We start from the raw sequence: 26,872 nt of genomic DNA, 5'->3' as shown, positions 1-26,872 counted from the left end.
ATGTCTTCCTAGGTTCTTCAAGAACCATTCCAAGAATCTGTTGTCTCTTCATCCACAATAGCAAATACTAGCGGTAGAACCTGATTGTTCGCATCCAGAGTGACACCGATCAACATTTTGTGCTTGTTTTGTGTACAAGTGTGTACCATCTACACTTATTATTTTTCGACAATGCCGAAACCCATCAACACACGGATTGAATGCCCAGAAAACATAGTTCAGTGTCTTACTCATTTCAGTGTTGGCTCTGAGATGTTTCCACTCCACAGCTGTTCTCGGATTATATTTGGACAAAGCACACATATATTTGGGAAGTAATTGAACGGAGCTCTCCCATGTACTATAAGCAATTTCCATAACACGTTTCAAACTTCGCCATGCCTTCGTGTACGAGATTTGATATCCATATTTATCTTTGACATTTTCGATGATATACTTAATCTCGTACGAAGGATCACAACAAACAACTCTCAATAGCGTATGTGCCACCATATCACTGTTCAAATTCTTATGGTCTATACCAATAGAGATATATATACATGTGTGAGGCCCGCCATATTTTGTTATTTTCCAATAACCAGTCTTGGCCTTCAAAGAAGCGCGAAGTCCCCATCGACAAATGACCGTAGAAGAATTATTTTTACGACGTAACTTCCACAAACTGCGTGTGCTATCGACGACACGGCACTCACGCCTGACAACTCTGACTGAACAATTCTTCACAGATGCAATAAGATCATTCTTATCTTTAAATAATAAATTAACGCATAATTCACCTCTATCCGGATTGTAATAGCTTGATTGCACTCCACAAGGAACATCGACAGAATCAGGAGGCTCTTCCCCAAAAATTTTATTGAAAAATGATGGCATCTCAGAAGTGTTTTAAAGAAATGGTACGGTCTGCCTCTGTAATGTGTCACGAGGTGGTTGTCGAGATGATGTCCCCTCATCAGGATTTGTAAAAACATTCACTTCATCATCAACATTCACTTCTTCTTCTTCAGACTCGATGTATGACATATTGGGTTCAGAATCAGTCCTCCAAATATTATCATTATTGGCCTGATCCGGACAACGAGCACTCGTATCTAATGTTGGATTCGTCCAATATGGATCATTATTTTGTTCCGACGAGACATTGACATATTGATCCCAAGACCCACTTACATCATCGAAACTCATATTATCGAGTTCTTTAGTAACCTGTGGAACATAAGATTCTTGCTCCTGGAAACCACCATATGTAGAAGTATCGGGTTGGTTATTGAAACCTGAATCGGATGCATGTGGAACGTATGATTCAGGATCATCAAATCCAACATGATGCTCAATTGAGTTTGCTTTCACGTATAAATGCAACATATGCATATTGTCACATTGCATTATAAACTGTAAAGCATCATCATCAACGAGATTGACTTGAATTTCATGCCAAGATGATCTCTCCATGAATGAATATTTTGTTGACAACTTCAGAGAAAAAATAGTTGGATCGATTCCTAACATTTTATGCACAATTTCAACTAACTCCAACAAATTAATAGATCGTAATACTCGTATCGGTCTAACAAATGGAATGCTATATTCAATCGATCCATTATCGATAACTACATGACCACCAAAATATAAGAGAACATCGACGTTAGACATTTTGACGATAAAATTTGAGAGAAAATTTATTCAGAAAGAAAGAAGAAATTGATATATCATTCGTCGAACTGAACAACATTTATATAGAATAAAATGAGCGAAAAAAATTTAAATTTCAATTATTACACATCACATGAAGAGTCAGAAATTCAAAATTCACGTTAATGTTCAAGTGAAAGAGTCAGAAAAGCGAAATATTGAGATAAGAAATGTAGGATAAAAAATAGCCACGTCGGAGCGTCCGTCCGACGTCCGTGCTTACGAAGCACGACCGCTGCTCATGTGGAGCAGGGTCCGTGCTTCGTAAGCACGGATTGAGGTAATGTTGCAAATTTTTTTTAATTAATTTTCAAAAAAAATTAAAAAATTAAATTATTTATAAAAAAAACCCTCCATATGTTGCATCTTCATTTCTTTTTACTTTATAAATTTTAGTGAAATGTTTACTAGAAAATATAATGAAAACGGTTTTTTTTTAATGGAGAAAAACAAAAGAAAGAAACCTAAACAAACAAAGTTTGATTTGCTTTCCAAATCTATCATCTCGTGTGGCTTGATGATAGGGTTTGACCAATATTTAGAGATTTTGATTCAGCAATGTTGTGCACTAAATTACATACCAACTTTAATATCTTTTTATTTTTTCATTATGTCTCAAGATAGGAACTTAATTTCTTTAAACACAAAAACTTTTATGAGAAGATTTCACGAGTTAATTTTATAATACAGATATCTTATTTGAGTCCTCCGTAAAAAAACTAATACTTTTTAGGCAAAAATTATTAATTTTTTTTTATAAACATGGACAAATCACACTCATCTTATGAATAAAAATATGTAAAAACGTCTTACAAAATTCTTACAATTCTTTAAATGAATGCTTGGACAACGGACTACCCTCCAAATAAACTGTTAGTTACACATCTGGAATTATGAAGGCGGCTTTAACTTTCTCTATCATCGATGACCATTGTTGCATGGACATAGGTAGGGTTTTCTTTAGTACAACAAAAATTCTATCTATTAATAACGTTTAGATTATTAAATTTTATTAATTTAAAGAAATATTAATTAAATCAATAAATTAATAATTTTTGTTTTAAATATGATTTTTTTTCAATTCATAAAAAATTATTATGATTGACTAATGTATCATATTTTTTGAACTAAAATATAAAAATAAAATTTATTGTGCACATATATATTTTTAAAAATAAGTAAGTGATTAATTGCTTTTAATAATAAAATAATATTACATTGTGTTGACTAATCAAATAAATGTGAGTATAAATACCTCTGTAACAACTAATAATGCAAAAGGAAGCACTAATAGCAACAACAATTTTTTGTTTAAGTTCAAGAATGTAATATTGAATTTTCGGGATGTAATGAAAAAAATTTAGAGATGAACCCAAATATCTTTAAATTTCAAGGGAAAAAAACAATATTAGAATAATATTTGAAAATCCTCGAAACAATTTATCGTTTGACAATTTCATCACGTCCTAAAATAACATTTCACTTCAAAACAATATTTCATTAATAAAATTTATGAAATTAAACATAAATGCGGAATACTAGAATGACTCGTATAAGTGCCCCACCACGACCGTTCATCCTCGTTTGCTTTGATGTTCAAAATGTTCTTTGGACATCGTCTAATATAAATCATTCATAGGTTTTAGATTTTATTTACCTTTGCGTATTTAACGCCGACTTCAATTATTTCGGTATACAGGAGGTAATAGTACATCTTGTAAATCCCTACGAACTTTCTTCAGTCTCCTAATCAGGTCCAGGACCATAAAATTTGTTTCTTGTATAGATCGCACTAGAGATCTAAACAAAATTTGTATCGGAAGTTGATCAGCGAAATTCTCAAAATTACAGCGACGGCTGCACGGCAGTGGAAGGGTGGCCGAAATATTCTCTCCAAAATATGGGGTGGCCGAAATTTCGTGAGAATGAGAGAAGAGAGAAAAAATTTAGTGGACAAAATTTTGGTGTAAAAGTTATGTGTCTTATTCAAATATTGAATACACATATATATTAAAAGTATCTTACTGATCTAACCATGAATTTCAATTTTTTCAGAACATTTTATTTTTATTATTTAAAATTCTCATGTAGTATTTTCTTTTCTTAAAAATATCATGCAAAGTCAACTCTTGATAATGTATTACACACATATACAAAGACATATATAAAATTAAATAGCCATTATTTAAATTCTTAATTAATTATTAATTAATTAATGAATCCTAGACTCCCCAAAAATATTTCATGAGAATATTGTACATAGTAGCCACCACTACTAATACTATTCTTTAGTTATTAGATTCTAACTTTACTAAATAAATAATTGTGAACTTATTATAACTCCGATCGACGATCAGACAGAGTTAATATATCGATGGTACAAATCTCGTTCATATAATGAAAACTGAAAATTTCGAACGAAATTTTTTTCTATTAATCCATTTTTTACAGCTGCTAGTTTTGTGAACTTTTTCACTAAAACAGTTAGTTCCAGTCTCCTCACATAATTAGCAGTTAAGCTAACTTCTACCACTTTCATTGCATGAAATCAACTTATAAACTCCTTTATAAGCTATCTGTTTGATCTCAATCAAACTACAATTACCAAAATTCAACTTTTTGAATTTAACTATCTCAACGGGAATACAGAATTCCATACTTGTGTGACCCTCATTGGTTTAGGATTACAGCAACTTCTTGTGATTCAAAATAATATTTATTCTTATTCGGGCTTACGTTAATTAGCCTAATTATTTTCATCAACCCCTTGATCAAGAACGTCAAAACTCGAGTCTGATTGCACCACCAGATCATGATGAGAGCATCTAGTGCTAGCATCACTTCATGATCCCTTATGTATCACTGATAGTGTCTGCAAGCCTTAAGCTATGATCATCGCATAGTACGGTCCATTAAACTCATATATCCTGATCGAATATGCAATTATTGGTATATCGAGGGTTGCAAATGAATTCGATAATGATGTGATATATCTTAGAGTAATAATAGTGTCATGATATGTGAAATTTAGGAAACACTTTTCCAAACTACACATGTCTTTTTCTGGCAAAAGATTCATTGCACTATAAACTCATCAGATCACATATGATATATTCATCTATAGGTGAGCGATGAATCCCGACTACAATTATTTACTCCTACGTATTTTGAAACCACACTCAAGCTTGCCACCTGATGACCATCAATGGAGTCGGTAAACAGATCAAAATACATGCTAGTATGCAGATTTTCACGTTGTTCCGAGTCAAATGACTAATGGCTTTCAACTATAACCACTGAATTTTTCATTCGACAAGTGAGAATCTATTGGAAAGTCCAATGGATAGATGTTCAATGCATCATCAAATGATCACTCATCTACATAAATGGGCATCTCCATGTCCTTACCAATTAAACATGACGTTTACATTACAGATGTTAGTCTCAAGCTCGAGCGACCTTTATCTTTATTTTAGGCATCTGAATCGATTATGAACTAATTTAGAATATACAGTACGCTTTCTAATGAGTTTCATGATCTTACGTTGAGATGCAGACCTCATGGTACCTATTATATATTTAAAAATTTTATCTATGTTGCTTGTATGTTTATACAGATAAAGTAAATGTCATAATTGAATAAAATCGTAAAATATTATTAAAACAAATATTTTTTTAACATAAGAGCCAATAAAACTCTAGCCACGAGTTGGCTAATTGGACACTACTGTAACAATACATACATACATCAAGCCCAGATATGTAGTATAAAATTTGAGGCAAACAGTTTCTTCATATGCTGACAATGTGATGTTCAATGTGTATATATTGAAAGTGATTTATTCATTTGCTGACAGTGAGGTTCAAAGTACATTCAAAAGAATGAGGAAGTTTGGTGGGAACTTTTCATTTGTCTTCGGGCTTACGTTCGCCCATGTCAGGCCCTTGTACCATTCTAAGCCCGTTAATTATTTCCCAAAAACAAAACAAAAGAATTATAAAAATCTTCTCTGTGTTTTAGTTTCACATAAACTAATAATTAATTCAATGATTATATTTTAAGTCAATCCCAAATCTGGATTGGTTTTTTGTTGGACAAATACGAGAATCCATATTGCGTTGTAAAGACCATGAACTTTCTTTTTCAAATGGTCAGAGTTGATGACAATTTCGTCAAACAAATATTATATAGATAGCTTCACATATTTATATCCGTAAGACAGATCGATGCGATCCATACCTACAACGAAAAATAATACTAAATAATACTTTTAGCATACAAAATAATACTTTTTTCATGAGACGTCAAGTCGAAAATCCGTCTTACAAAACTAACATACGAGATAATCTCACATGAGTTTTGTAAATGAAATTATTACATGCATATACATCCGTGTAGCGAGAAATACTACGTAGAAGTGCAACAAAGAATTTCAGTGAAGTACACACCAAATCATGATCAACACAACATTTTTATTTACATCATCAAAAATGATTTCTAACATACTATCTTAATCCACAAGCTCGGACCTACAACTCAAATTGCAACCTAAATTTCTCGTTAGGTTTAATTTGTCTTTTGTATTTAATTTTTTCCCCTAAAAACAAGGCATTCCTCAAGCAAGCACAAGACATTAATTTAGGAAATTGGCCCACAATCAGCAATTCAAAATATCAAACGAACAAGTAATATTTTGTGGTAGACTGATAATTCGTTTATGTTACACAATCATATGCAATTTCAACGTTGTCATGTTTTTGATAGATAACATTCAACGGTTTGCTGTCACCATTCGCCAAACATAATCGCGATCGAATGCATCACGACATAGAAAGAAAGAAGGTAAACTGGCTGACAGACAACATTATCTTCCATACTTACAATGAATTAACAAGTAGTATCAACCCACAAGATCACAAGACAGCTGGGATAATTATAGCATACATAAAATTATGTACATAGCTGTGTTATAAGCATTAAACTTCCTCGTCTGCATTCAGTCCCCCAGTGGATTCAAGGGGAGAATCTCATTTCCAGAGTTTAGTTTGCTTTTGAACTAACAAGGACCTCAACGGGGGTATTCGTTCTCGAAGCTTGAGAGACGAGAATCGGAGAGAACGGTGAATAGTTGTGTTTCCACAAATAACTGCAGAAGACAAAAAAAAAAATGTATATGTATATCTCACCAGTAAAAGTGTTATGTATTCACCAGTAAAAAAGTTTCAATGTCAAATGTAATAGGCTATGGCAAAGGAAGTGGTCTAACATTATTACTGGCCTGTATCAAAAGGTATATTTTCAGGGCATTTGCCCACGAAATAACATATATGCATAGTTTTTTGGTCTATGTAGAAATTTGGCCTAACCGTAATCTTTTGGCTGTGTTTTATCAAACCAATGCAGCTAAATTAAGAACATTGAAAAGAGTAGGTAACATAGGTAATTGGCACATATTATACCTCAATGAAAGACTGGCCCTTAACAGGAAAGGAATCGATAAAACTGTCCTTCAAAAGTATGGAAACCTGAAATTGTGATGTATTAGATAAAGCAATCATCTGACTATCTAAAGTCTGCGTTCCTAGATAAAAATGCAAGCAAGAAATCAAACCCTGTCGTCGATGGATTGCACGCTCGTGATTGTGTGGGACCTAAAATCTGCACAGAGTGACTCCATGTACTGCCTCATAACAAGTAAAAATTGTGCAGCAGCATTGGCCTGCAAATTCAAAAGACATACATATTGATATGTCAAGAGGAGGAAAAGTACAACAATTCATTCAGTAATCGAGTACCGAAACAATAATCAGGAATCGAGTTAGCAGAAAAGCAAGGAACAAGAAAAAACAAGTAGAAAGATAAGAACTCAAAGATTTGTCACGCCCAAGGATTCTACAGAATGGATTCTGCCATCAACTACAAACCATCCATTCTCCCATTGCAAAAACTATTCCATAGAAGATCTTATTGTGCAACACATTAACAATAACTTTTCGTATGCAAAGAAATATTGAGCAAGCAAGTTGCTATGAACAATACCTGCGCTTCATTACATTTATATACTTGATGTTTTCGGGAGATGGGGTTTTCCCGAGATAATAAAGAGTGAATTGGCCCAAGTTCGGAAATTAGTTCTCCACGTCTTGGTAGTGGTGGCAGATAACATGTTTTCACCTACCATAGAAAACAAAGTTGTATGAACCGAGATAAAAGAATCAAAAAGTTATACAGAGAGAGCACATCACATATGAATTCCTGTAAAATTTTATGACCTTTCATCACTAGTGCTCTGATCAATAAAAAGAGATAAAATCTAGAAAATGACAATTATATTATCAAACACTGGAAAAAACCCAAAAAAAATCGGACAAACCTGGTTTTTTATCACATTAACACGCACCAGATTGGAAGTTTCCTTCTTCAGGTCGCCTATTTTATGTTGTATGCCAATCTACACAATTATTGGGAGAACCAGGTGCACGATGCAGAGAATATTTCAGCTCACTTAATAAAAATACTTCCATTTATGGTAGATTCATGGACAACAGACATCTAGAAAACAAAAGATAGCAAGTGCAAAACTTCAACAATCATCACAACTTTAAGAAACAAACTTCTGATATTTGAAAACCATAAACTGAAATATCGAACTGCTCAAAATAGTTTAGTTCTTGATTAAGAAAGACACAATCCATGTAATGGATTGGAATGGCACATGCACAAACAAACATCATCAGGAGAATATATATGCACCAAACACATACATACACAAGCATTCACGGTTTTGTATAACGAGTACAAGACTAATTGGAAATAAAGTAGACGAATCACAATCAACATGATGACACAAAATTTAGTAAAAGACAAACTCACAATGAAAGGAACAGGTGCATCAAGAAAATCTAGCATTTTTCCAGGAAGAATCTGCAAAAAAAAAAAAAAGAAAGAAAGAAAGAAAGAAAAGCCAAACAAAACGTAGAAATATACGACGGTAAGAAGCAGTTAACTGAACAAGGACAATGCTAACCCATGAAATTTTATAATCAATGGCTATCTAGTGGTGAAAAAAAGAGGTTAAAAACAAGACAATTCCAAGAAACATCATAATAAAAATGAGGGAAAATAGTATTTTTTGGTCCACTGATTTGTTAAATTTTTGGTTTTGGTCAACTAATTTTCAAAGTTTGGTTTTAGTACACTAACTTTTAATTTTGGCTATTTTTATCCAACTATTGACGTGACACCGAAAATGCTGACATGTCATCGAAAAATGCTGACGTGACATCAAAATTGTTAACTTGTCAGATTCCACATCAGTAATTGGACTAAAATTTAAAAGTTAATGTACGAAAACCAAAATTTGAAAGCCTGATAGACCAAACCCAAAATTGGAAAAATTAATATACCAAAAAAATCATTTTTGCTTCTCATCTTAACAACTTGACAATTAAAGAAAGTTCTGACAAATGCATATGTTTCAACACTGAATGGCAATATAAATCATACGTATAATGTTGCTAAACTTACCGGAAGAAATAAACTTTGCCATTCGAATGGTCGGATTATGGGAATAATAGACAACACTAGAGCTGATAGAACTCCCTGTTGAGAAATATTACATAATAAATGCCTTCAGAATCAGAAATATTTATCTTAACTACCATTTTCTTATAAAATTACCAAATTTGGGCACAACACAACCACTTGTTTTTCCAAGAGGACACCGGTGACCAAAGCCAAAATCTGGAAATTTAAAAAATTCATTAAAACCTACAAACCACGTGGAATTTAAATATCTTAATCAGCATGAGTAAAACTTTCAGCCATTAGTTACAAACAAGAAAATTGTATGATGTAGGGGTGCAAACGAGTCGAGCTAGTTCAACTCAAGCTCGGTCAAAACTCGAACTCGAGTCGAGTTCGAGTAGCTTACAAGCTATATAGATATATATGTATTTATTAATTATTTATTTAAAATTAAAATAAAATCGAAACCGAGTTTTTCGAGCTCGAGCTCCAATAACTCGATACGTTATCGAGTCGAGCTTGAAAATTAATACTCGAGTCGAGCTCAAGTATCATAGCTCGAGTAGTATGATACTCGAGCTCGACTTATGATGATACAAGAGGTGAGGAATAGTTTGTGAATACTTTCTAGCAAAAAGTCATCACTTGAAATCAAGAAAGTTTGAAGTTTTTAACGGGATAATTTCAATGAAAGGGATTGCTTAAACTTATTTGACAAAAGTGACTTTAAGTAGCAATTTCCTCTCCTCTAATTTCAACTTTGTTTTCGATGCAGAATTTTCTTTTAATTTTTTGGGATTGCCTCTATGAATACGATGTGTTTCTTTGAGTAATACTGAAGGCTCAACTCACAAAAAACAAGGAATGTGGGAGAAATGGGAAAAAAGTATCCAAGATATTCCCTCTGGAGTGGTTAGAAAGGAGTGGAACAAAAAGAAACGTGAACAAGTATCCAAATGGTTAAAACATAAGAATCCAAACGATACTAAAACAAACAATACCAGCGTCATAGAAAATTGGCAGCTATAACTGAATGAACAGATACAACTTCTTTTGTAGTTCAGGTAGAGCTGTGCAATTTCTTGAAGCATTTTTAAAGGTGTAAATACTCTCAAAGTGTATGAAAGAGCATTAATGATAATATTAAACAAAGGAACACAGAGAAAACAAGAGTATAAAGGTAGAATAACATTACACTTTCAAGGGAAAGAAAACGACATATGGTAGCAGTAGTCCATAAAGAGAGTGAAGCAGCTTCCTCAGCAGCAGCTAATTTTAACTTGACCTTCAAAATTGAATTGTATCAATTAAAAATATTCTATTGTTTCACGTGCAAGCATTCCTGTATAACTGATAACTAGTAAAAAATTAGTCTGACCTGAGTTACTTTCTTACAATCTTTCATTTCCATATCAAGATAATTTTCACACAATCCGAGGGCTGAAATTGGAGGTCGCCGATATTCAGTGGCCTGTAGATGCTCCAGTGGCCGAAATATTATTTGACTTCCCCTAGGGGGCATAGGAATGGAATGATAACCACAAACTAACTGCAGTAAATCATTTTTACTCTCCTATCAAAGAAACCAGAAAGAAAAATGGAGTATTTAGCAAGATACGTGCAAGAAAATGGCAACAGATATAACTGAAACAATATGCAATTAATATTATAAACTCACCCTTGCCCACTCCATTATCGTGTCATCACTGGGATCGTCACTTGTGTTAGAAAAGGTCTCATCATCATCCGTTTCTGAAGCCATACTTCTAGCTGAACTGCCAAAAGAAAATTACATATTCACAAAAAACAATTACCAACATTAAAAAGCAAATAACTCAAGATAATTCCAAATACAACAAATGAATGGCACGGACTTGACCATTGGTCAGCACAAGTGTATTAAAAACCAACCAAAGAAACTAACTATTTTTCCACCTAAATAAGGCCTCAAAACTTGAACAATGATGCAATGACTGGGTCCTCGGGAAGGCATTGGGGCGACCGTCTGGAGTATGACCATTAAAATGTGTCCTGCACATATGTTCGATATCGTTGGACTGATTTTCTGCCTTAGATGAACAATTATAAAAATAATGCATATTTATTCTGTCATCCTTATCTAATCTCCTAAATTGACTGTTATCCAACGAGTCATTTGCAGTAGGAATATTGAGTTCCCCACTCGATGATGATATATCCTCCTCTGATATAATTCCTGCGGCAGCGGCAGTGACAGCTATTGCGCTATTAACTGGTATTGCTGAAGCCATCCAGTCAGTGTCTCTTTCCTCATAAGGAGGATCAGCATTTCTATTTGTTTGAACTTTTGACACAGACTGGGTAGGGACATTATCGACAAAAGATATTTCACTGACAAACTGAGTTATTCGGTTCAGACGGTCTTGCGAAATAATGCTGCATCCAAGCAAATGAAACACATTGAATTAAGCATACAATTCTTCACCTAAAAGGCCAAAGAAAGAAGAAAAATGAAATTGATACTGACCTGTTTAATATCTCAAAATGTAACTCAAAGAATGGTACTCTTGTTAAAAAACAATAACAACGAGGAGCAGGAACCAAAAACCTATTGCAGCCAGAATGAGATGGCCCTGATGAAACCCCTGAGATGGCATGTGGTTTCTGAACAAACTCTTTTACATGCAAGCAAACACCATAAAGTGTTGCATTATCTGCCACCTGTTCAGAGGCACAAAGAGCAGATTGGCACAAAACAGTTTCCAGGTTAAAGGAACAGCAAATTCTGTAGACAAATGTAACCAAAACGGATTCCCAAGAGAGAAAGAATCATACAATATCCAGTCTATTCATAAGAAAACTGTAGTGCATTTGAAGATAAAGATGAAAGAATCCCAAAATCACTTAAAATCTATGAAGCATGGATTGACATAATGTATAATATCCCTGAAGTACTTCCCATAAGACGAGAATCGAGCCATAGAATGCATTCCGAAATAAGAACATTCAGCTACATTAACTACATGAGCAAGGGTTGCTGAAGATAACCAATTGTTGAGGTGAAATTGTATGGAACTTGCCTTGAGAGAAAATATAAACGATAAATCATCTCTGAACAAATGTTCCTGAAGTAAAGGACAACAAACAGTCATATCTGGGATGAAAGCAGATTAGTCAGAACGAAGAATGAGCAGTTGGGTTTTTAAAGCTCTTTCTGCCATGATAAATTTGAAATTCTCGTTCAAATACCTATATGGTCCATGCCATGGAAACACAACAAAAAAAGCATTTCACGTGCCAGATATTCATTGTGTGAAGAAAAAAAAATTGAAATGATGTGTAAGACTTCCCACATACCTGTCCATAGACAAGCTCATTCAACTCACTCAGCGATGGTGTTTTCTCCAATACTTGTGCCTGAATTTAAAATACGGACTCCTCAGATATTCATAGATTTTTGGCAATGAATATGTGTATTTTACACCAGCTTTAAACAATATAATTTCGCTGAATGGAGACAAAGTATATATTATCTACTAGAGGAAATTCAACAAGATAATGAGACAATGAATCAGAAACAGTCAAATTACTAATATCCTTGTTCTACTATATTAAATTCTATCTAAAAAGGAAATTTAAAAGTATAAATATTATGCAAGTTGTATTTGATAACTCTTCCTCTCAAGTTGGTCCACAGATATCAAATATGTCCAACTCGAAGAGAGATATATAGAATGCCCCACCATAAATCGTGAGTTTCAGTTTCATTTTGGAGAAATCTACAATTTAGAAATGAAAATCCTACCCAATCTAGATTATTGAACAACTGTTGAAACAGAAAATCCTGACAGAAAAAAATAAATAAAGAAAGAAAGATGAAAGATTGTGCAGTATATACTACAGCCCATGCGAGAACTTTATGAACTTGTATAAAGGACTGCAGCGTGCCGCCAACAAATAAAACAAGCATGTGCACGTGCTGCCTACGTTTTTGCTTAGAATTACTAACGTCTAGCTGACAGACAACAGGTAGATACCAAAATGCTAAGTTGCCAAGTTCGTAGCTCGCACTCTTAGAAGAGTCATGGAACAAGGCACATACGCACCTTAACACCTTCAGGAAAGCAAAATGCAGCCAAATCTTTCAATCGCAAAGCCAATTTTTTTCCAGGAGGATACTTAAAAAGAACCTATTGATTGCAAACAAAAATATAAGAATCAAAAACACTAATCGAGTTGCCCTTGCACATGTTAAACAGATTGAATAGTAAGGAAATGAAAAGAATAATAATAGTTTCGAGCATAATGGCCGCCATCTTCACTTGAACCAGTTATATCTATATTTATTTAAGATAAAAACATGTATCTACCTTAAACAAGGACTAAGTTCTGACTACACATCAGTTCAGAGAGAATAAGCTTATTCTTCGAGGAAATCATTATGTACGAACTGCTAGAAGAGTTTTCAGAGTACGTGTTGTCAAAGAGAGCATGTGCATGCACTAGATTGCTAGGCAAATGTTACGTCAAAACTAAAAATAATAAGCAACAAACCTGAGGTTCCAATGTTGGAAGTGTGGGCTGCTGATATGGCTGCATTTTAAAGTCCAACATTTCAGCTCTCGCCATTTCCCATTTCTTCTTCTTGATGAATGCATCCTCAACAACCTCGAGATTGGCATCTGGATGAAGCCCCGCAACAATAAAGTGTTCAAAAAGCGATGTGGGCTCCTTATATTTTTCATGGTCCTACATTCACTCTCATCTCATAAAATTATAAGAATCATAAAGGATATCAATCTTCACAAGCAGTTAACCAGTCAATCACAGAGAAAAATTAAATGTACGGGCCATATGGAAGAGCATTCGTGTAACTAAGAGATACCAATGAGAAAATGGAAAAATCAAAATCATGACATTTGTTAATTTTGAAGTTGTGGCTTCTGATTGCTGGAAATAAAATAGTTCTGAGTTTGTGATATATGCTCAAGGCAAAAACCACAGAAAGGTTCCAATAAACATGCAGGTAATAATGGAACTGAACTTTAAAAAAGTTCTTAAAAATCCACGAGGAAATAATGAATAAAATAGTTAAGCTTTTCGCTGTTAATGTTATAATTTATAAGGCTGCATACCAATGTTTCTGAGTGAAGCTGATACCACTGTCTTTTCTGGTTAGCAAGAATCTCAGGATCAAAAGAAGGAAACTGGTTGCCTTCACGAACACTAATACTATTCCAATGCAAAGCCTTTTGCATTTGACACTTCCATTTCTGAAAACTGCTGGTGCTACTGCTACCGCTACGCCTATGAAACGAAGCCACTACTTCACTACGAGCACGCCTATGCCTTGGTGCCGGATCCAGTTGTGGAGGAGTTTTGAAGATTGGACTGCCTGAATATGCACCATGGAATGCTTCACCGGCCCTTCTAACTGCCTCCTCGGATAGTTTCTGCAACACGACGATGGGGGATGCTGGCGTCGACCAGTCTTCTTGCGCATCACCATTTTCTTTTGCGTCCTTTTTCATATTCTAATTATGACGAGAAATTTGCTATTTCACACTATTAATTTTCACTCTCCTACTCAAATTAATGATGAACCTGAGAATGCCAGCATCCTCAACCAAATCCATTAGACTTCAGTCTGTGTACTGCAACACAACTCTCTTAAATCCTATCCCGATCCTTGTATTTATAAGACACAAATAATCCCGAAATGAATATCCAAACAAATTCATAACCACCGTAATTAATTTCCCTTTTCACCTTAATCCTTCAAATGACAATGTAATATCAAGAAAATCCATGTAAAAATACCTTAATGGAAAAAAGAAATGAAATTGAACCCAAAAAAATGAATCACTGCTTCCAGTTTCCATTCAAATTTCAAGAAACACAGAGAGTATCATCAACAAAGAGCGATCTTTATACCTTTCTAATCTTCAATACATTCCCTGCGATCGAATCCAATGCTTGACCGATTTCTTGTAAAGCTATGTGCAATGTGTGTGTTTCCAAATATAGAGAAAGCGGTGCAACGAAACACAGGTGGGCATGCAGAGGATTTATATAACACATACATTCAACTGATTTTCAACAAGTAAATATAAATATATTTACCACTTTCCGATAAAACAACATTTTTTTATGGAAACAAAATACAAAAAGAAAAGAATAATAATAATAATAAATTGATTTGTAGATATTTACGGAAAACCTTGGAGTTTATGGCAGTAACTACTGCTTCATGCAACAGTCACTCATCGCATGGTAGAAATAATTTCAAATATTACTTATAATCTTAAAAAAAGTTCAAAACTTTAGAAATTGATATTAAAAATTAAGTGAAATGTGGAATGATTATAAATAATATAATTTTGATAGAGAAATTGAAATTGAAGTGCGAATATGTTTTTTTAGAAATATTTAGAAAAAATTTTAAGATCGAAGAAAAAATTTTGAAAGCTCCACATATATAGAGATATTGATTATGTTTCTTTAAATTTAAACCATATTCGAATTTTGAAATAATAGAAATGACAGTTATAGAAGTGATAATAATAATAATAATTATTATTATTATTATTATTATTTGAATTATACATATTTGGTATCAAGATCTCTATAAAAAGCAAAGTATTAGAGTTAATATTATCAATTGATCTGTGTCCTAATTTCAGCTAATGAGTTTTTAGTAACATTTAATTTTGATAACTTCATAACAAGATTATCGTCTTCGTGAAAGTTTATGAAACTATGATTTTTATTTAAGTTCTAAAAAGTCAAATTTCCAAAGAAATGTGATAACGGGATTGTTATTTATGGGGATCTCACAGACCGTATAAGAAATTACAAAACAATATGAAACGAAACGAGTATACGATCGGGCGTATTCGCAATGCGTTCAAGAAATGAAGTGAAACTGAAATCAAGTTGAACTCATAAACCAAATGGACTGAGCGAAAACATGGGCGGTATCATAGAGTTTCTTTCACTCATCAAGTAAAAAGTGTAAGAGCTGATACAATCTCAAAAAACATGTTTACGTGGTAGATAGATAGAGATGAGGAAGAGAATAAAGAAACCAACATTCTGATACCCTTGTGATCAAGCTATACTTGTGTGTTGAGTACAACACGGAGGCAGACGCCATCATGCATCAGATCAAACGCCTTGTTTATGTCCTCGAGAGTCAGATTGTGACTGATGTACTCGTCAACCTTGATTTCCTGTAAGAATGTTGAGAGCAAACGGACCGAATGAATGAGCAACTTCAAAAAAGAGGAGAAAATGGTGTTCTGGGAATAAATTAAAGCGCACTCACTTTCTTCATATACTTGTCAACAAGCCAGGGTACTTGTGACGGTTCTTGAAGCCGCCAAAAGCTGTGCCCTTCCATACACGTCCTGTCACCAACTGAAACGGACGTGTAGAGATTTATTGACCAGAGGCTGCAACTCCCACAATAACTGATGTTCCCCACCCCTACAAGTTTATCATGAGGCTGAGTACCACTGAAGGTGTTGATGAGAATTTGAAAGATGTCAAAAAAAAAAAAAAGAGATTTCCAGTGTTATACCTTATGGCAGCACTCCAATGCAGCCCGCATTACAGAGACATTTCCAATGCATTCAAAGCTGTAATCAACTCCTCCATCTGTTAGATCCACGACGACTTGTTGTATTGATTTCTCGTGGTCTTTTGGGTTGATAAATTCAGTTACCCCAAAATTCTTTGCTGGGAATCGCAATTTTCACCAAGGAAAAATAACAGTTAATAGTAGGGCATCAACAGTACAATAAAGAAAACTTTTAACAATTTAAGACACACACCAAAATCTCGTTGTAAGTTATTATCTTTAATCTAAGATCACAAGGCCAACGAGGCTGTATAGCTCTAGCTCCAAGTCATAAAACTCCTACTACATCAAAAAAATGGACAAAATTCAATGTTCACAGAAGTAAACTAGTCAAGGAAACTCTAACGACAGCAGGATATGTTTGGTTAGTAATGGTGTGGCTCGTAAATGGCTGAGATAGTAAAGCAAAATACGATAATGGCATGGCATCAGTTAATAGTTCATATACAAGGAATGATATAATCAACATAAAAAATCCAGTCAAAGATTCATATTCTAGAGAGAGAATTTCGACAAGAAAAATATGCATTTCTTTCCCAAAACTAATCCTCCAATTGAGAACAGTAAAGAAAACACCACCCAAAAACTTGTAAATGCATAGCACCATAAGACCCCAAATATTGGCCCAATTCAGAATATTTACACCAAAAAGATTTGGCAATTGTGATGACCAAACAAGTTCCAAGACTTGGATTGGAGGATTGTTGAATATAAGAAGTCAATGTAGAATTTGGCTATGAGACCAAGCATACTAATTTACTTCAGTTTGTCAAATTGCAAGATTGATGAATTAATGTGATTGATCATGACTTCCACATGAAATAGTAAATTACAATAGCAGTTAGTAAACAATTTTGTTTTTGATAGTTAATAATTCAGAAAACAAATTGGAAATATAAGTGATGCAATGCCTGTAATTCAACTATATTTTTACTTCTCAATATACACTTTTCGCTCAATTCTGCCTTGTTCGAGTCTTCAATCTGCAGGAATGGCTTTCACCTACATTTACAGATTTAACAGGAAGTGGCATTTGAGAAAGGTTCCAGGGTACTTTGCTGTTTTTATCCCCTCTGCTGAGAAGGCAATAAATTGTTGCAAATCATAACAATCATTTAACCCATTCGACAATGGTGGAAAACTAGGTAACCCTTTACAACAGGCAATAGCAAGAGCAGAATACATAAAGCAGCAGCTGGTATTCCAACAAATGAAAGTATTTATACATACAGTGAATCGGTTGTAAGGTGCAAAACATTTTATGGAAATGATAGGGTTCACATGATACCTATGTCAAACTTTTTAATGTCGATATCTATTCCAATAATTCGTGAAGCACCAGCAGCTTTGGCACCCTCTGCCACCTAAATTAAAAACAATTAGCCAACTTCATTGTACGAAGAGAAAAATTCATTAGATAAATTTTATAGAATTTTACAGCAAGCCCAACAGTGCCAAGTCCAAAAATAGCAACAATGGAACCTGCTTCCACCTTAGCTGTATTCCAAACGGCTCCAAGACAGATTTATTAAATACAAGTAGACCTTATGAACACAAAATAAATCTGATTGGAAGAAATTTGAATAGAAGCCAGCGATTTGTATGATTATCGAACATTTATTCGCTTGGTCAACAATTAAGAATGAAGTGAAGTAGCTTGCCTGTTGGAACACCACAACCAAGCAGACATACTTTGTCCAGTGGTGCTGCAGGATCAATCTTTGCAACACTAACATCATGCACAACCATATACTGGCTAAAAGTTGATGTTCCCATGAAATGATATATTGTTTTTCCATTGATTGAAAATCGACTCTGGCGATCATTCAGCATAACTCCAACTCCGGTAGCTAACCTTACTTTTCCGCAAAGATTGGTCTTCCCAGATTTGCAAAACTTGCATTCCCTGCACTCTGCCTGGTAACAAGGGATGACATGGTCTCCCGGTTGAACTTCAGTAACACCTTCTCCAACACTTTCAACTATCCTATAATTCCATGTAAAAAGACAGTCAAATCTGAAAGAAAATGGAGCGCATCTCTCTGAAAATTAAGGAATTAACCTACCCTGAAGCCTCATGACCAAGTATACAAGGGAACAGACCTTCCGGATCCTTCAAATAAGAAAATAATCAAATTAGAAACACTGCATAGGCATTGGAATAGTAACAGCATTAGCTTGATCAGTTATTTCCTTCCCTTATTCTTCAATTTTCTATACTATTATTCCTATTTTTTCCAGAGGTGGTTATGAGACGAGCACGGTAAGTAACCCAATTTAGAGCATATTTCAAATGTTACACTCCATTCTACAAAAATACAAGTTGCACTTTTTAACATAGTGGAAGGAGGTGGTAAAGCTTCTCAAACATAAGCAAAAGAGTATATCCATATTCCACTCAATCCAAATGAACTAATATACAAAACTTGGTCAACGACGCTAATAATTTACTAAGCTACCCATCTTTTCACAAAAACCAAATGTAAAAGTGTTAATATGTTCTCCATCGGATGGATAGAGTTCCTGGGAGTTGTATACATGTACTTGAACAATCTTTCTCTATTGAGCTAGTTTTCGGGGTTGAAGTAGGTCCAAAACTCAATCTTATCATGATATCAGAGCTAGCTTTTAGGGTTGAGATAAGTCCAAGTCGCATTGTTCATTCTTGGGCATGAGAGACTTATATCGATTGGATAGAGTTTCTAAGAGTTGCATATATGACTTGAACAATCTTAATCTTCTCCATGACGTAGCTTTTTGCCCTGAATCTTTAACGCAATGTTTCTACAATTCAAATCACCAATATCCCAAAACCTCAATTGAAGATTTATTTAACTCAGCATTTCCATAGATACAGTAAAAGCAGAAGGATATCCGAATCTGGAAAACACAACATACCTTGCCGCCCAAGGTGTAGGCATCGGTGTGGCAGAGAGCAGTGAAGAGTATCTTCACTCTCACCTCGCCGGCCTGAGGCGGCGCCACCTGTACCTCCTCTATCACTAGAGGCTTGTTGGGTTCCCAGGCCACCGCAGCTGGAAAAAAACAGACACACACACACTTAGCTGCAAATCACAATTGCAAATCGCAGAAAACGAGATCAGAACTATACCTTTGCAAGTAATCACTTGACCTTGAGTGGCCATTGCTCGAAGAATGCAAAGAAAAATTCACTCACAGAGTGCGACTGGTAGGGAAGATGAGACCGACCGACAAAACTATCGGTCGGCTAATTCCAAAACTCGAATTCGGGTCAGCCCAATTATTAAGGGGCCTGAATATAATACTGGGCTTTTGGTCCAATATAATTTGGCCCAATACAGGCCACCATTTTAAATCAAATTTCAGAAGGCAAAACTCAGAAGTTTCGCCGCCGCCGCCGCCGCCACTACTAAACCCCTACGGCCACCGCATCGCCGCCGCCGCCGCCGCCACTACTAAACCTCTACGGCCACCGCATCGCCGCCGCCGCCGCCACTGACATACCTCCAAATCTGCTGACCCTACTGTATATAGAAGCCACTTCTAACGCCGCCGCCTGTCACCTACATTTCCATACCCAGCTGGTATCGTGCGAAAGTTTCATATCTCGTTTTTTAATTCGATTTTTTTGTTGATTAATTAATTTATTTATTTATTCCCTGATAGCTTGCCAATCCTGATTGCTTAGTAGAGATTTGTATACAATGAAAGATATTTCAGTTGTTTATTAATATTAGTTAGGGTGAGGTGATTTGTTTGCATTTCTAAATTGATTCTGGAAACTGTCCACGAATTGTCCTGCCATCCTTGTTATCCCACTAGAAAAGACAACCTTGAATCGAGACATCGGTCCAATATCCGTCGAATGAAATGAATTTCGAAATTCATTCACAGCTTTTGTAAAAATTTAAGTTTGCTCGCTAACTCCTTCCTGGGACCTTAACTCCAGCTAATTTGCTTATGGTTTGAACTTCGACGAGTTCTTCAGATTGTATCATTTTTGTTTCATAGTCGTGGAATAGAATCCTTTTCTTCAGTTCATCTGGACACTGCCATATTCTTGAATTTTATGTTCAGTTTTTTTCTCCAGAATCTGGATTAAAGACCATTAGATTAACATGAACATGGAAGAGAAAGATCCGACTAAATCCATGGATTGGAAAGTTATTGAAGAGCCAGTAAGCAGTGATCCCAATCCCAGTTCTGATCCAGCTGTAAAGAAACGACTCCCTAGAAGAATGAGGCAAATCCCAGAGTTTTATTTCCTTCCTCGAAGATCTATACCGTATAACCTTGCTTTTTATGGGGCATGGATAGCTGGTGGAATTGGTGCTGGCATGGTGATAGAAACCTGGATAAACAAAAAGGTCAAAGGTATGGCTTTTGCTTTCCTTTATTTTTCTTCATTGGATATTTGAACTGGATTCAATGTGTTGCATGTCTTCACAGCACTTGGTGCTACACACACTGTGATAATGATTGAATTTTTGCTTTTGTTCCGGCGCCGACTTACCCCTGTCCCAAAGACCTTTTAACATATGAGGCAAATTAAACTTCCTTCTCATCTGCATATCTCTCTTCTGTATCACATGTTTTTCTACGAATGGACCCAAGTCTTGCAAAGTGCTTAAATATTAAAATTTTCCGCAAGATTGTTGATTATATAGCATGTCCCATGGCATCTACTAGTTTTGAGAATGTTTCGAGGTAAAAGACTTGTCTTCTAACATCCCACTATTTGGGACGGATCCATGGACCAACTCATGTAATGGGGTATCGTTCCCACTTACTATGCTAACTGGTTTCAAGGGTGGATTGTGGTTGAATTGAGTGAAAACTCTCTCATTGAATTATAAAATCGTGAAAGTAGCCGATGGTTTTACGGCAAGATGCTAGTTCTTAAAAGAAAAGGTCCCAGCATCATGATTTCTCTACAAGTTCTTATTCTCATTGTTCACTTGTTCACGTTTTGAAGTTAAATTGAGGTTGAAAGTTTTTTTTTTTTTACTTGTTTTGCAGAGGATGGAGGGGTCATCTGGGAGTTTGACAAATGACGGCTGGTTTATATTTTGTGTCCTCTTTTTTAGTCTACTTGAATGATTTGGTGTTGTACCCGTGTCAAATTTATTAATAATTTTATATTATCTCGCGGAATTTACGTAAGAATCAATTGAAATTTGTTACATAGATATATGTATGTATAGAGAGAGAGAGACTGTAAATCCTAATAATCACTTGGAAGTTTTATTTCAAGAAGCATACAAAGAGATCGAGAAAATGTGGAATTATTGAAAAGAGCAAGTGAGACGGAGCTCACATGGGAAATTGTAGCACCTCTATGACATAAATTCTTGGTAGAAATAGGTACAAAAAGAATCGAATGGACGTCTGAGCTCATTGAATGACTTGTAAATTAGAGTGTTTTAATTAAATTTTTATGAATTTTAAAATAGTACGAGTTTCCAAACATGAGCCCAATTTCCAACCTTTCCACTTGATCTTGATAACTAAACAAGAACCGAGCTACAATTCGAGCACTTAATCGAGCCGAAGTAAAGCCCAAAATCTTATTATTCGATTGCTCAATGCTAAAACAAGCATGAAATGTGCATTCCAATGATGCGAAAAGTATGAAGAAAGGCTCAGAGGTTGATCCGATTCAACATCATTTTCTCTGATTCATTTCCCGTAATCTAGTTCTATCGAAAATGCCATAGAAAATAGCGAAAGGTGCAATAAAATGTAAAATGGTAAAATATCCTCCAAAAAAACATCGGTAGTTTGCACTTCACAGAGTCACGGCTATTTGCTGCTCTTTTTAGCACGCTTTCCTTGACCTTTCTTTGGCGGTCCCTTTCCACGACGCTTCAACATTTCGAGTTTGTTTAAACGCCTGCAAAAGTCGATAAAATTTGGAATACATAATCATTTCATAGCAAAAATCACTGTTTAAAGCTAGGAACAGAGCAATCTTCGAAAGTGAAAAGCCGGATGTTGCGGCTATAATAAAGAAAATGAAGATTCTCATATTTCGGTGCATCCCAAATGCGATTACTGTAATAGATATGTAGTTATTAGTCAAGTTAAACTATGACTTTGTGGTTAATGTATTACTTGTGTTGCATTAGGTTAGTTTAGATTTGATGTTGTTTGTTGGATTTTACCTGGGAATGCCCAGTGTATTTGTACCTGTACTCTATTTTTACCTTATTTAATGGAAGCAATTTCATTTTTTAAAAAAATCACTGTTTAAAGCACTATGTCCTTACTCTTGTTCTTGACGAGCTGTGATGAGGGGATCATCCTTCTTGATATCATAAGGGTACCAGGCTGCGACTTTCTCACCGATCAGCTTCTTGCGCAGTATCTTATGGGGAGACCTTTGCCCTGTTGGATTGAGAACATGACCAAAAATCCTAGCCCTCGCCTCTGTAACTCCTTTCAAGGCTGCATCAGCCAGCACATTCTTCAAGCTCCCCAAACTTCTGCCGAAACTCATACCTTGGATATTAATTTCCTACTTCATTCACAACAAATTTCAAAACCCAGATAGCCTTGATAATGATAAATAAAATAAATTTAGCAAATCACAATATATTACCAACGAAACCACTTAAATCTGTCGACTGGCATATAATCAAACAGTAGTGGTGCAACATTTGAGAAACTAAAGCACCAATGGCATATAATCAAACAGCATAGGTGCAAAATTTGAGAAACTAATGCACCAATCAGTCAAAAAAACAGAGTTTTATAACCCGAAACCAAACACGAACAAATCGGGTACCTGTTATGACAGAGCTCTCGATTTATACTGGTAATTGCTTCGGGATGCTTCAGTTCTTTATCGTATTATTAGGCAGAACAGAAGTAATAAAATCAAATAGCAAGAAAATCGATAATTTTACCTTTTTCTTAGTGTTGAGCAAGCCGATTGAGAAATGAAATGGAATAAAACACTAAATCCAATATTTTTTAATTGAAAATTGATATCAAATATCGCATAATTATTCCTTTGAAAAAAGTGTAAGATAAATTAAATTAAATTAGAAAAACACCAAACAAATCATATTGGAATAAAATATTTAAAAAAGATTTAAGTCATTTTAACAAACGTGTAAAAATCGAAATGACCATAATTAAAATTTACTAGTTACTACTCCCGGTGAGCAAGACAGGAAGTAAAGCAATACAACTCATGCCATCTAATCTAAAATATGCAAAAGAGGGGGCCTCAAAAGGGAGTCACATGATGAGAGAATGACATAATGGGGAAAAGGATACAAAGCATTCCAGAAGAAGCAAAATACCCACCTGGATGAAGGATTATGTCCCTTAGGAAGGGAGTCAGGTTTTCTGTGAGGATGCGGAGATAACTAACTAGTCTATTACATTTACGGTTGAGCTTTAGTTTGTTGCTTTGCTGCAAATAATTAGGGATTAAGGTAATATATAATGATGTAATAGAGTTGTTCTTCACTCATTCAGAAATACCAATATTGAGTATTGTTTTGGGAGTTAACACAGACTCAAAAGTGTGCAACATAATCTATCATTGGTGCTCTTGTTGTCCATCTCAAGAGGTGACGCTGAGGAATGAATACATCGTCAAAGCTATGCGACAACTCAAAACCAACTTCAAGCTACATTCAGAGGCTCAACTGGCCAGTTACACCAAATTGCTCGAGCAATATTTGATGTGCATGGATTTGAGGACGGGCAGATGTCCCAAAAGATGCAAGAGACTTCAGAAGAAACATCGGAATTGCCGTTCAATCTTAAGGAAGGAGGAGAGTTTCATCACAAACAGGAGGATGAAGGGTACGATCTGCTACCCTACATGAAAGGGGTCAAGTTCGATCTCCAATTATTCACTGGAGAATACATCCATAATTGGGTCTACAAAGTTAAGAAGTACTTCACCTTGCATGTTATTCCTCCAGCAACTCGTGTACGGTGGGCTTCCATTTTGAGGGTGAAGCTGCTTCATGGTATCAATGGACGGACCACAACAGGCCGCTGACGGGTTGAAAACCCTTTCTGGTAGCCCTAAAAGAACATTTCAGATCATTGATCTATGGTGAACCACTGGGGAGGATTTCCAAGTTAACCCAAAAGAAGCGTGCTACTCAATTTTATGCGGAATTCGAAGAATTAATGAACTGGATTGTTGGTGTCCCTGAATCCATGTTCCTAAATTTCTTCATTTGGGAGCTACAACCAGATATTCGAACAGAGCTATTGATCTCACCTCCCAAGAATCTCAATGAAGCAATGGTTAAAGCAAATACATGAGGAAAACAACGATGATTTCGATTAAAGCCCAACTATATGAGGAAAACAAACAACGATGATTTATGCGGCTGTCTCATAAACCCCAGGCGAGCCAGATTATACCATCCATTAAGTTCCCCATCAAATGATTGACTCCTGCTGAGATATAAGAAAAAACAAAGGATAAAAGGGCTATGTTTTACTCGCGAACGAAAAATATAATGCCAATCACCGTTGCAAGAATAGATTCATGGTCCTTCTGGATGATATCGATGTTCCTGGAAATTAATGATCTCAAGGGTACTTTCGAACAAACTGTGGGGGAACTTGAATAACAAGAGGTAAGTTTGCATGCTATCACATATGCATATAACCCCCCGCATTTTCCTTGTTACAGCAAGTCACCAGCAGATCTGAGTTGAAATTTTGATCGACACTAGTAGCCACAAAAATTTGTATTAGAGAAACCAACCTCTTGGTCTAGCTTCTATGTTGAGCGGAATACCACTATAACACAATTCATCACTGCCATTGGAATGATCCCTTTTCAGGCATTATATGGAAGATTTTCTCCCACTTTTCCACCGTATGCGAGAGGAAGTACATTACTGAATGTTGTGGAGCAAGACTCACTTGCCGATGCCGCCCATCGCAAGGAGAAACAATTTGAAGTAAGAGACCTGGTTCTTGTAAAAATGGCACGGTATCGGCATACTACTGTAGCCCAAATGTTCATCCTAAGCTATGTCAAAGGTTATTTGGGCCATTCTCGGTGATATCCAAAGTTGGGCCCATAGCTTACACCTTACAGCTACCCCCCACCCCCCCTAGCCACATTCACCCCACATTCAATGTGTCCCATCTCAAGTTATTCTGAGGAGAGAAACCAGAACGAGTGAAACAACTTCCTGAATTCAGCATCAATAACAGGCCTTTGGTTGTTCTATTGATATTCTGGCCACTCAAGTTTCAAACCTCAAGAACATACAAGTCAAGCAGGCACTAAAAATTAAATCAAAACTCTTGAGGCCAGATGGAAGTTTTTAATTTTTCTGATTTCAAAACTCAACTGTTTTTAAATTAGATCAAATTCATTCTTCCTATTTGCATTCAAGAATATAAAGATAGTTTTTTCTCAGCACCTTGGGATAAATGTAAATTTTAGCATCATATTACGGAACCCTTTTCCCAAAGTTGTATTTGTTATTTTTTAATTTAGCACGTGATGGTTTCCCATATATTCGGACATTTTTGCAAACACTTCAACTGCACTTGACAATAATGATAACATACGTCACTCGGTGAATTAAGGTTAAATCAAAATGACAGAAAAAAGTGCAAAATACTCACCTCCGTGCACAGTGGCAACAACACTTATACTTTGTTTGAGTTTGGGATTTAGCTTCAACTTTAGCAACAGTAGAGTTGGCCAACAATATGTACCACTAATGCGGAAAGTCGGTCAATTTCCTGCTCCTGGAGATGGAAAATTAATTGGGAAAAATTGAAGTCATTCATAAAAAACTGGGGGAAAATTTTGAAAAATTAGAACATACATGTTATCGTTAGCTTTTATGCTCAATTCAGGTGTGGTAGAAATCGTTGAACAAAAATTGCAGAAGCGTTTTAGAGCGGAAGATGTTTACCTCTCTGATGGAGAAGAATCTTGGGATTGTTTTGTTTCATGATTTCTGAAATTCAGATTTGAACGATTTTTTTCCGGAAATAGAAAATGTCGGAGTTATAGGCAAGACGATGTTTGGAGTACGGAAATG

The 26,872-nt window shown here is 35.4% G+C and overlaps 3 protein-coding genes and 1 pseudogene across 6 annotated transcripts; 1 reads left to right on the top strand and 3 right to left on the bottom strand.

Moving 5' to 3' along the window:
- Positions 1 to 6,384: 6,384 nt before the first annotated feature.
- On the bottom strand, positions 6,385 to 15,331 carry LOC140978814 (uncharacterized). 2 transcript variants are annotated; one of them, XM_073444044.1, is made up of 17 exons: positions 14,335 to 14,456; positions 13,754 to 13,881; positions 13,306 to 13,389; positions 12,557 to 12,616; positions 11,727 to 11,920; positions 11,156 to 11,635; positions 10,899 to 10,995; positions 10,599 to 10,793; positions 10,416 to 10,505; positions 9,374 to 9,436; positions 9,221 to 9,295; positions 8,567 to 8,617; positions 8,067 to 8,144; positions 7,733 to 7,867; positions 7,305 to 7,412; positions 7,153 to 7,218; positions 6,385 to 6,839 (listed from the first exon to the last, which is right to left on the bottom strand). In XM_073444044.1, exons 2-17 carry the CDS (start codon positions 13,826 to 13,828, stop codon positions 6,762 to 6,764), a joined length of 1,929 nt encoding a protein of 642 aa, XP_073300145.1. In that variant the 5' UTR covers positions 13,829 to 13,881; positions 14,335 to 14,456; the 3' UTR covers positions 6,385 to 6,761. The 2 variants fall into 2 exon arrangements, with proteins under 2 accessions (XP_073300145.1, XP_073300144.1); XM_073444043.1 differs by having other exon boundaries at positions 6,386 to 6,839; positions 13,754 to 13,948; positions 14,335 to 15,331.
- Positions 15,332 to 16,114: 783 nt separating this feature from the next.
- Positions 16,115 to 20,099, bottom strand: LOC140979674 (alcohol dehydrogenase class-3-like; annotated as a pseudogene).
- Positions 20,100 to 20,214: 115 nt separating this feature from the next.
- LOC140979676 (uncharacterized) lies at positions 20,215 to 22,045 on the top strand. The gene is made up of 3 exons (XM_073445180.1): positions 20,215 to 20,407; positions 20,914 to 21,197; positions 21,843 to 22,045. Exons 2-3 carry the CDS (start codon positions 20,942 to 20,944, stop codon positions 21,875 to 21,877), a joined length of 291 nt encoding a protein of 96 aa, XP_073301281.1. The 5' UTR covers positions 20,215 to 20,407; positions 20,914 to 20,941; the 3' UTR covers positions 21,878 to 22,045.
- Positions 22,046 to 22,475: 430 nt separating this feature from the next.
- LOC140979673 (small ribosomal subunit protein mS33) lies at positions 22,476 to 26,872 on the bottom strand. 3 transcript variants are annotated; one of them, XM_073445177.1, is made up of 4 exons: positions 26,744 to 26,872; positions 26,448 to 26,573; positions 23,093 to 23,343; positions 22,476 to 22,716 (listed from the first exon to the last, which is right to left on the bottom strand). In XM_073445177.1, the coding sequence occupies exons 3-4, from the start codon at positions 23,320 to 23,322 to the stop codon at positions 22,626 to 22,628; spliced, it is 321 nt and encodes a 106-aa protein (XP_073301278.1). In that variant the 5' UTR covers positions 23,323 to 23,343; positions 26,448 to 26,573; positions 26,744 to 26,872; the 3' UTR covers positions 22,476 to 22,625. The 3 variants fall into 3 exon arrangements, with proteins under 3 accessions (XP_073301278.1, XP_073301279.1, XP_073301280.1); XM_073445178.1 differs by having other exon boundaries at positions 23,093 to 23,340; XM_073445179.1 differs by having other exon boundaries at positions 23,093 to 23,324.

Source organism: Primulina huaijiensis, chromosome 6 (genome assembly GCF_012295235.1).
Source record: "Primulina huaijiensis isolate GDHJ02 chromosome 6, ASM1229523v2, whole genome shotgun sequence".
NCBI classification, from domain to species: Eukaryota; Viridiplantae; Streptophyta; class Magnoliopsida; order Lamiales; family Gesneriaceae; genus Primulina; species Primulina huaijiensis.
This window is presented reverse-complemented; position numbering and strand designations above follow the sequence as displayed.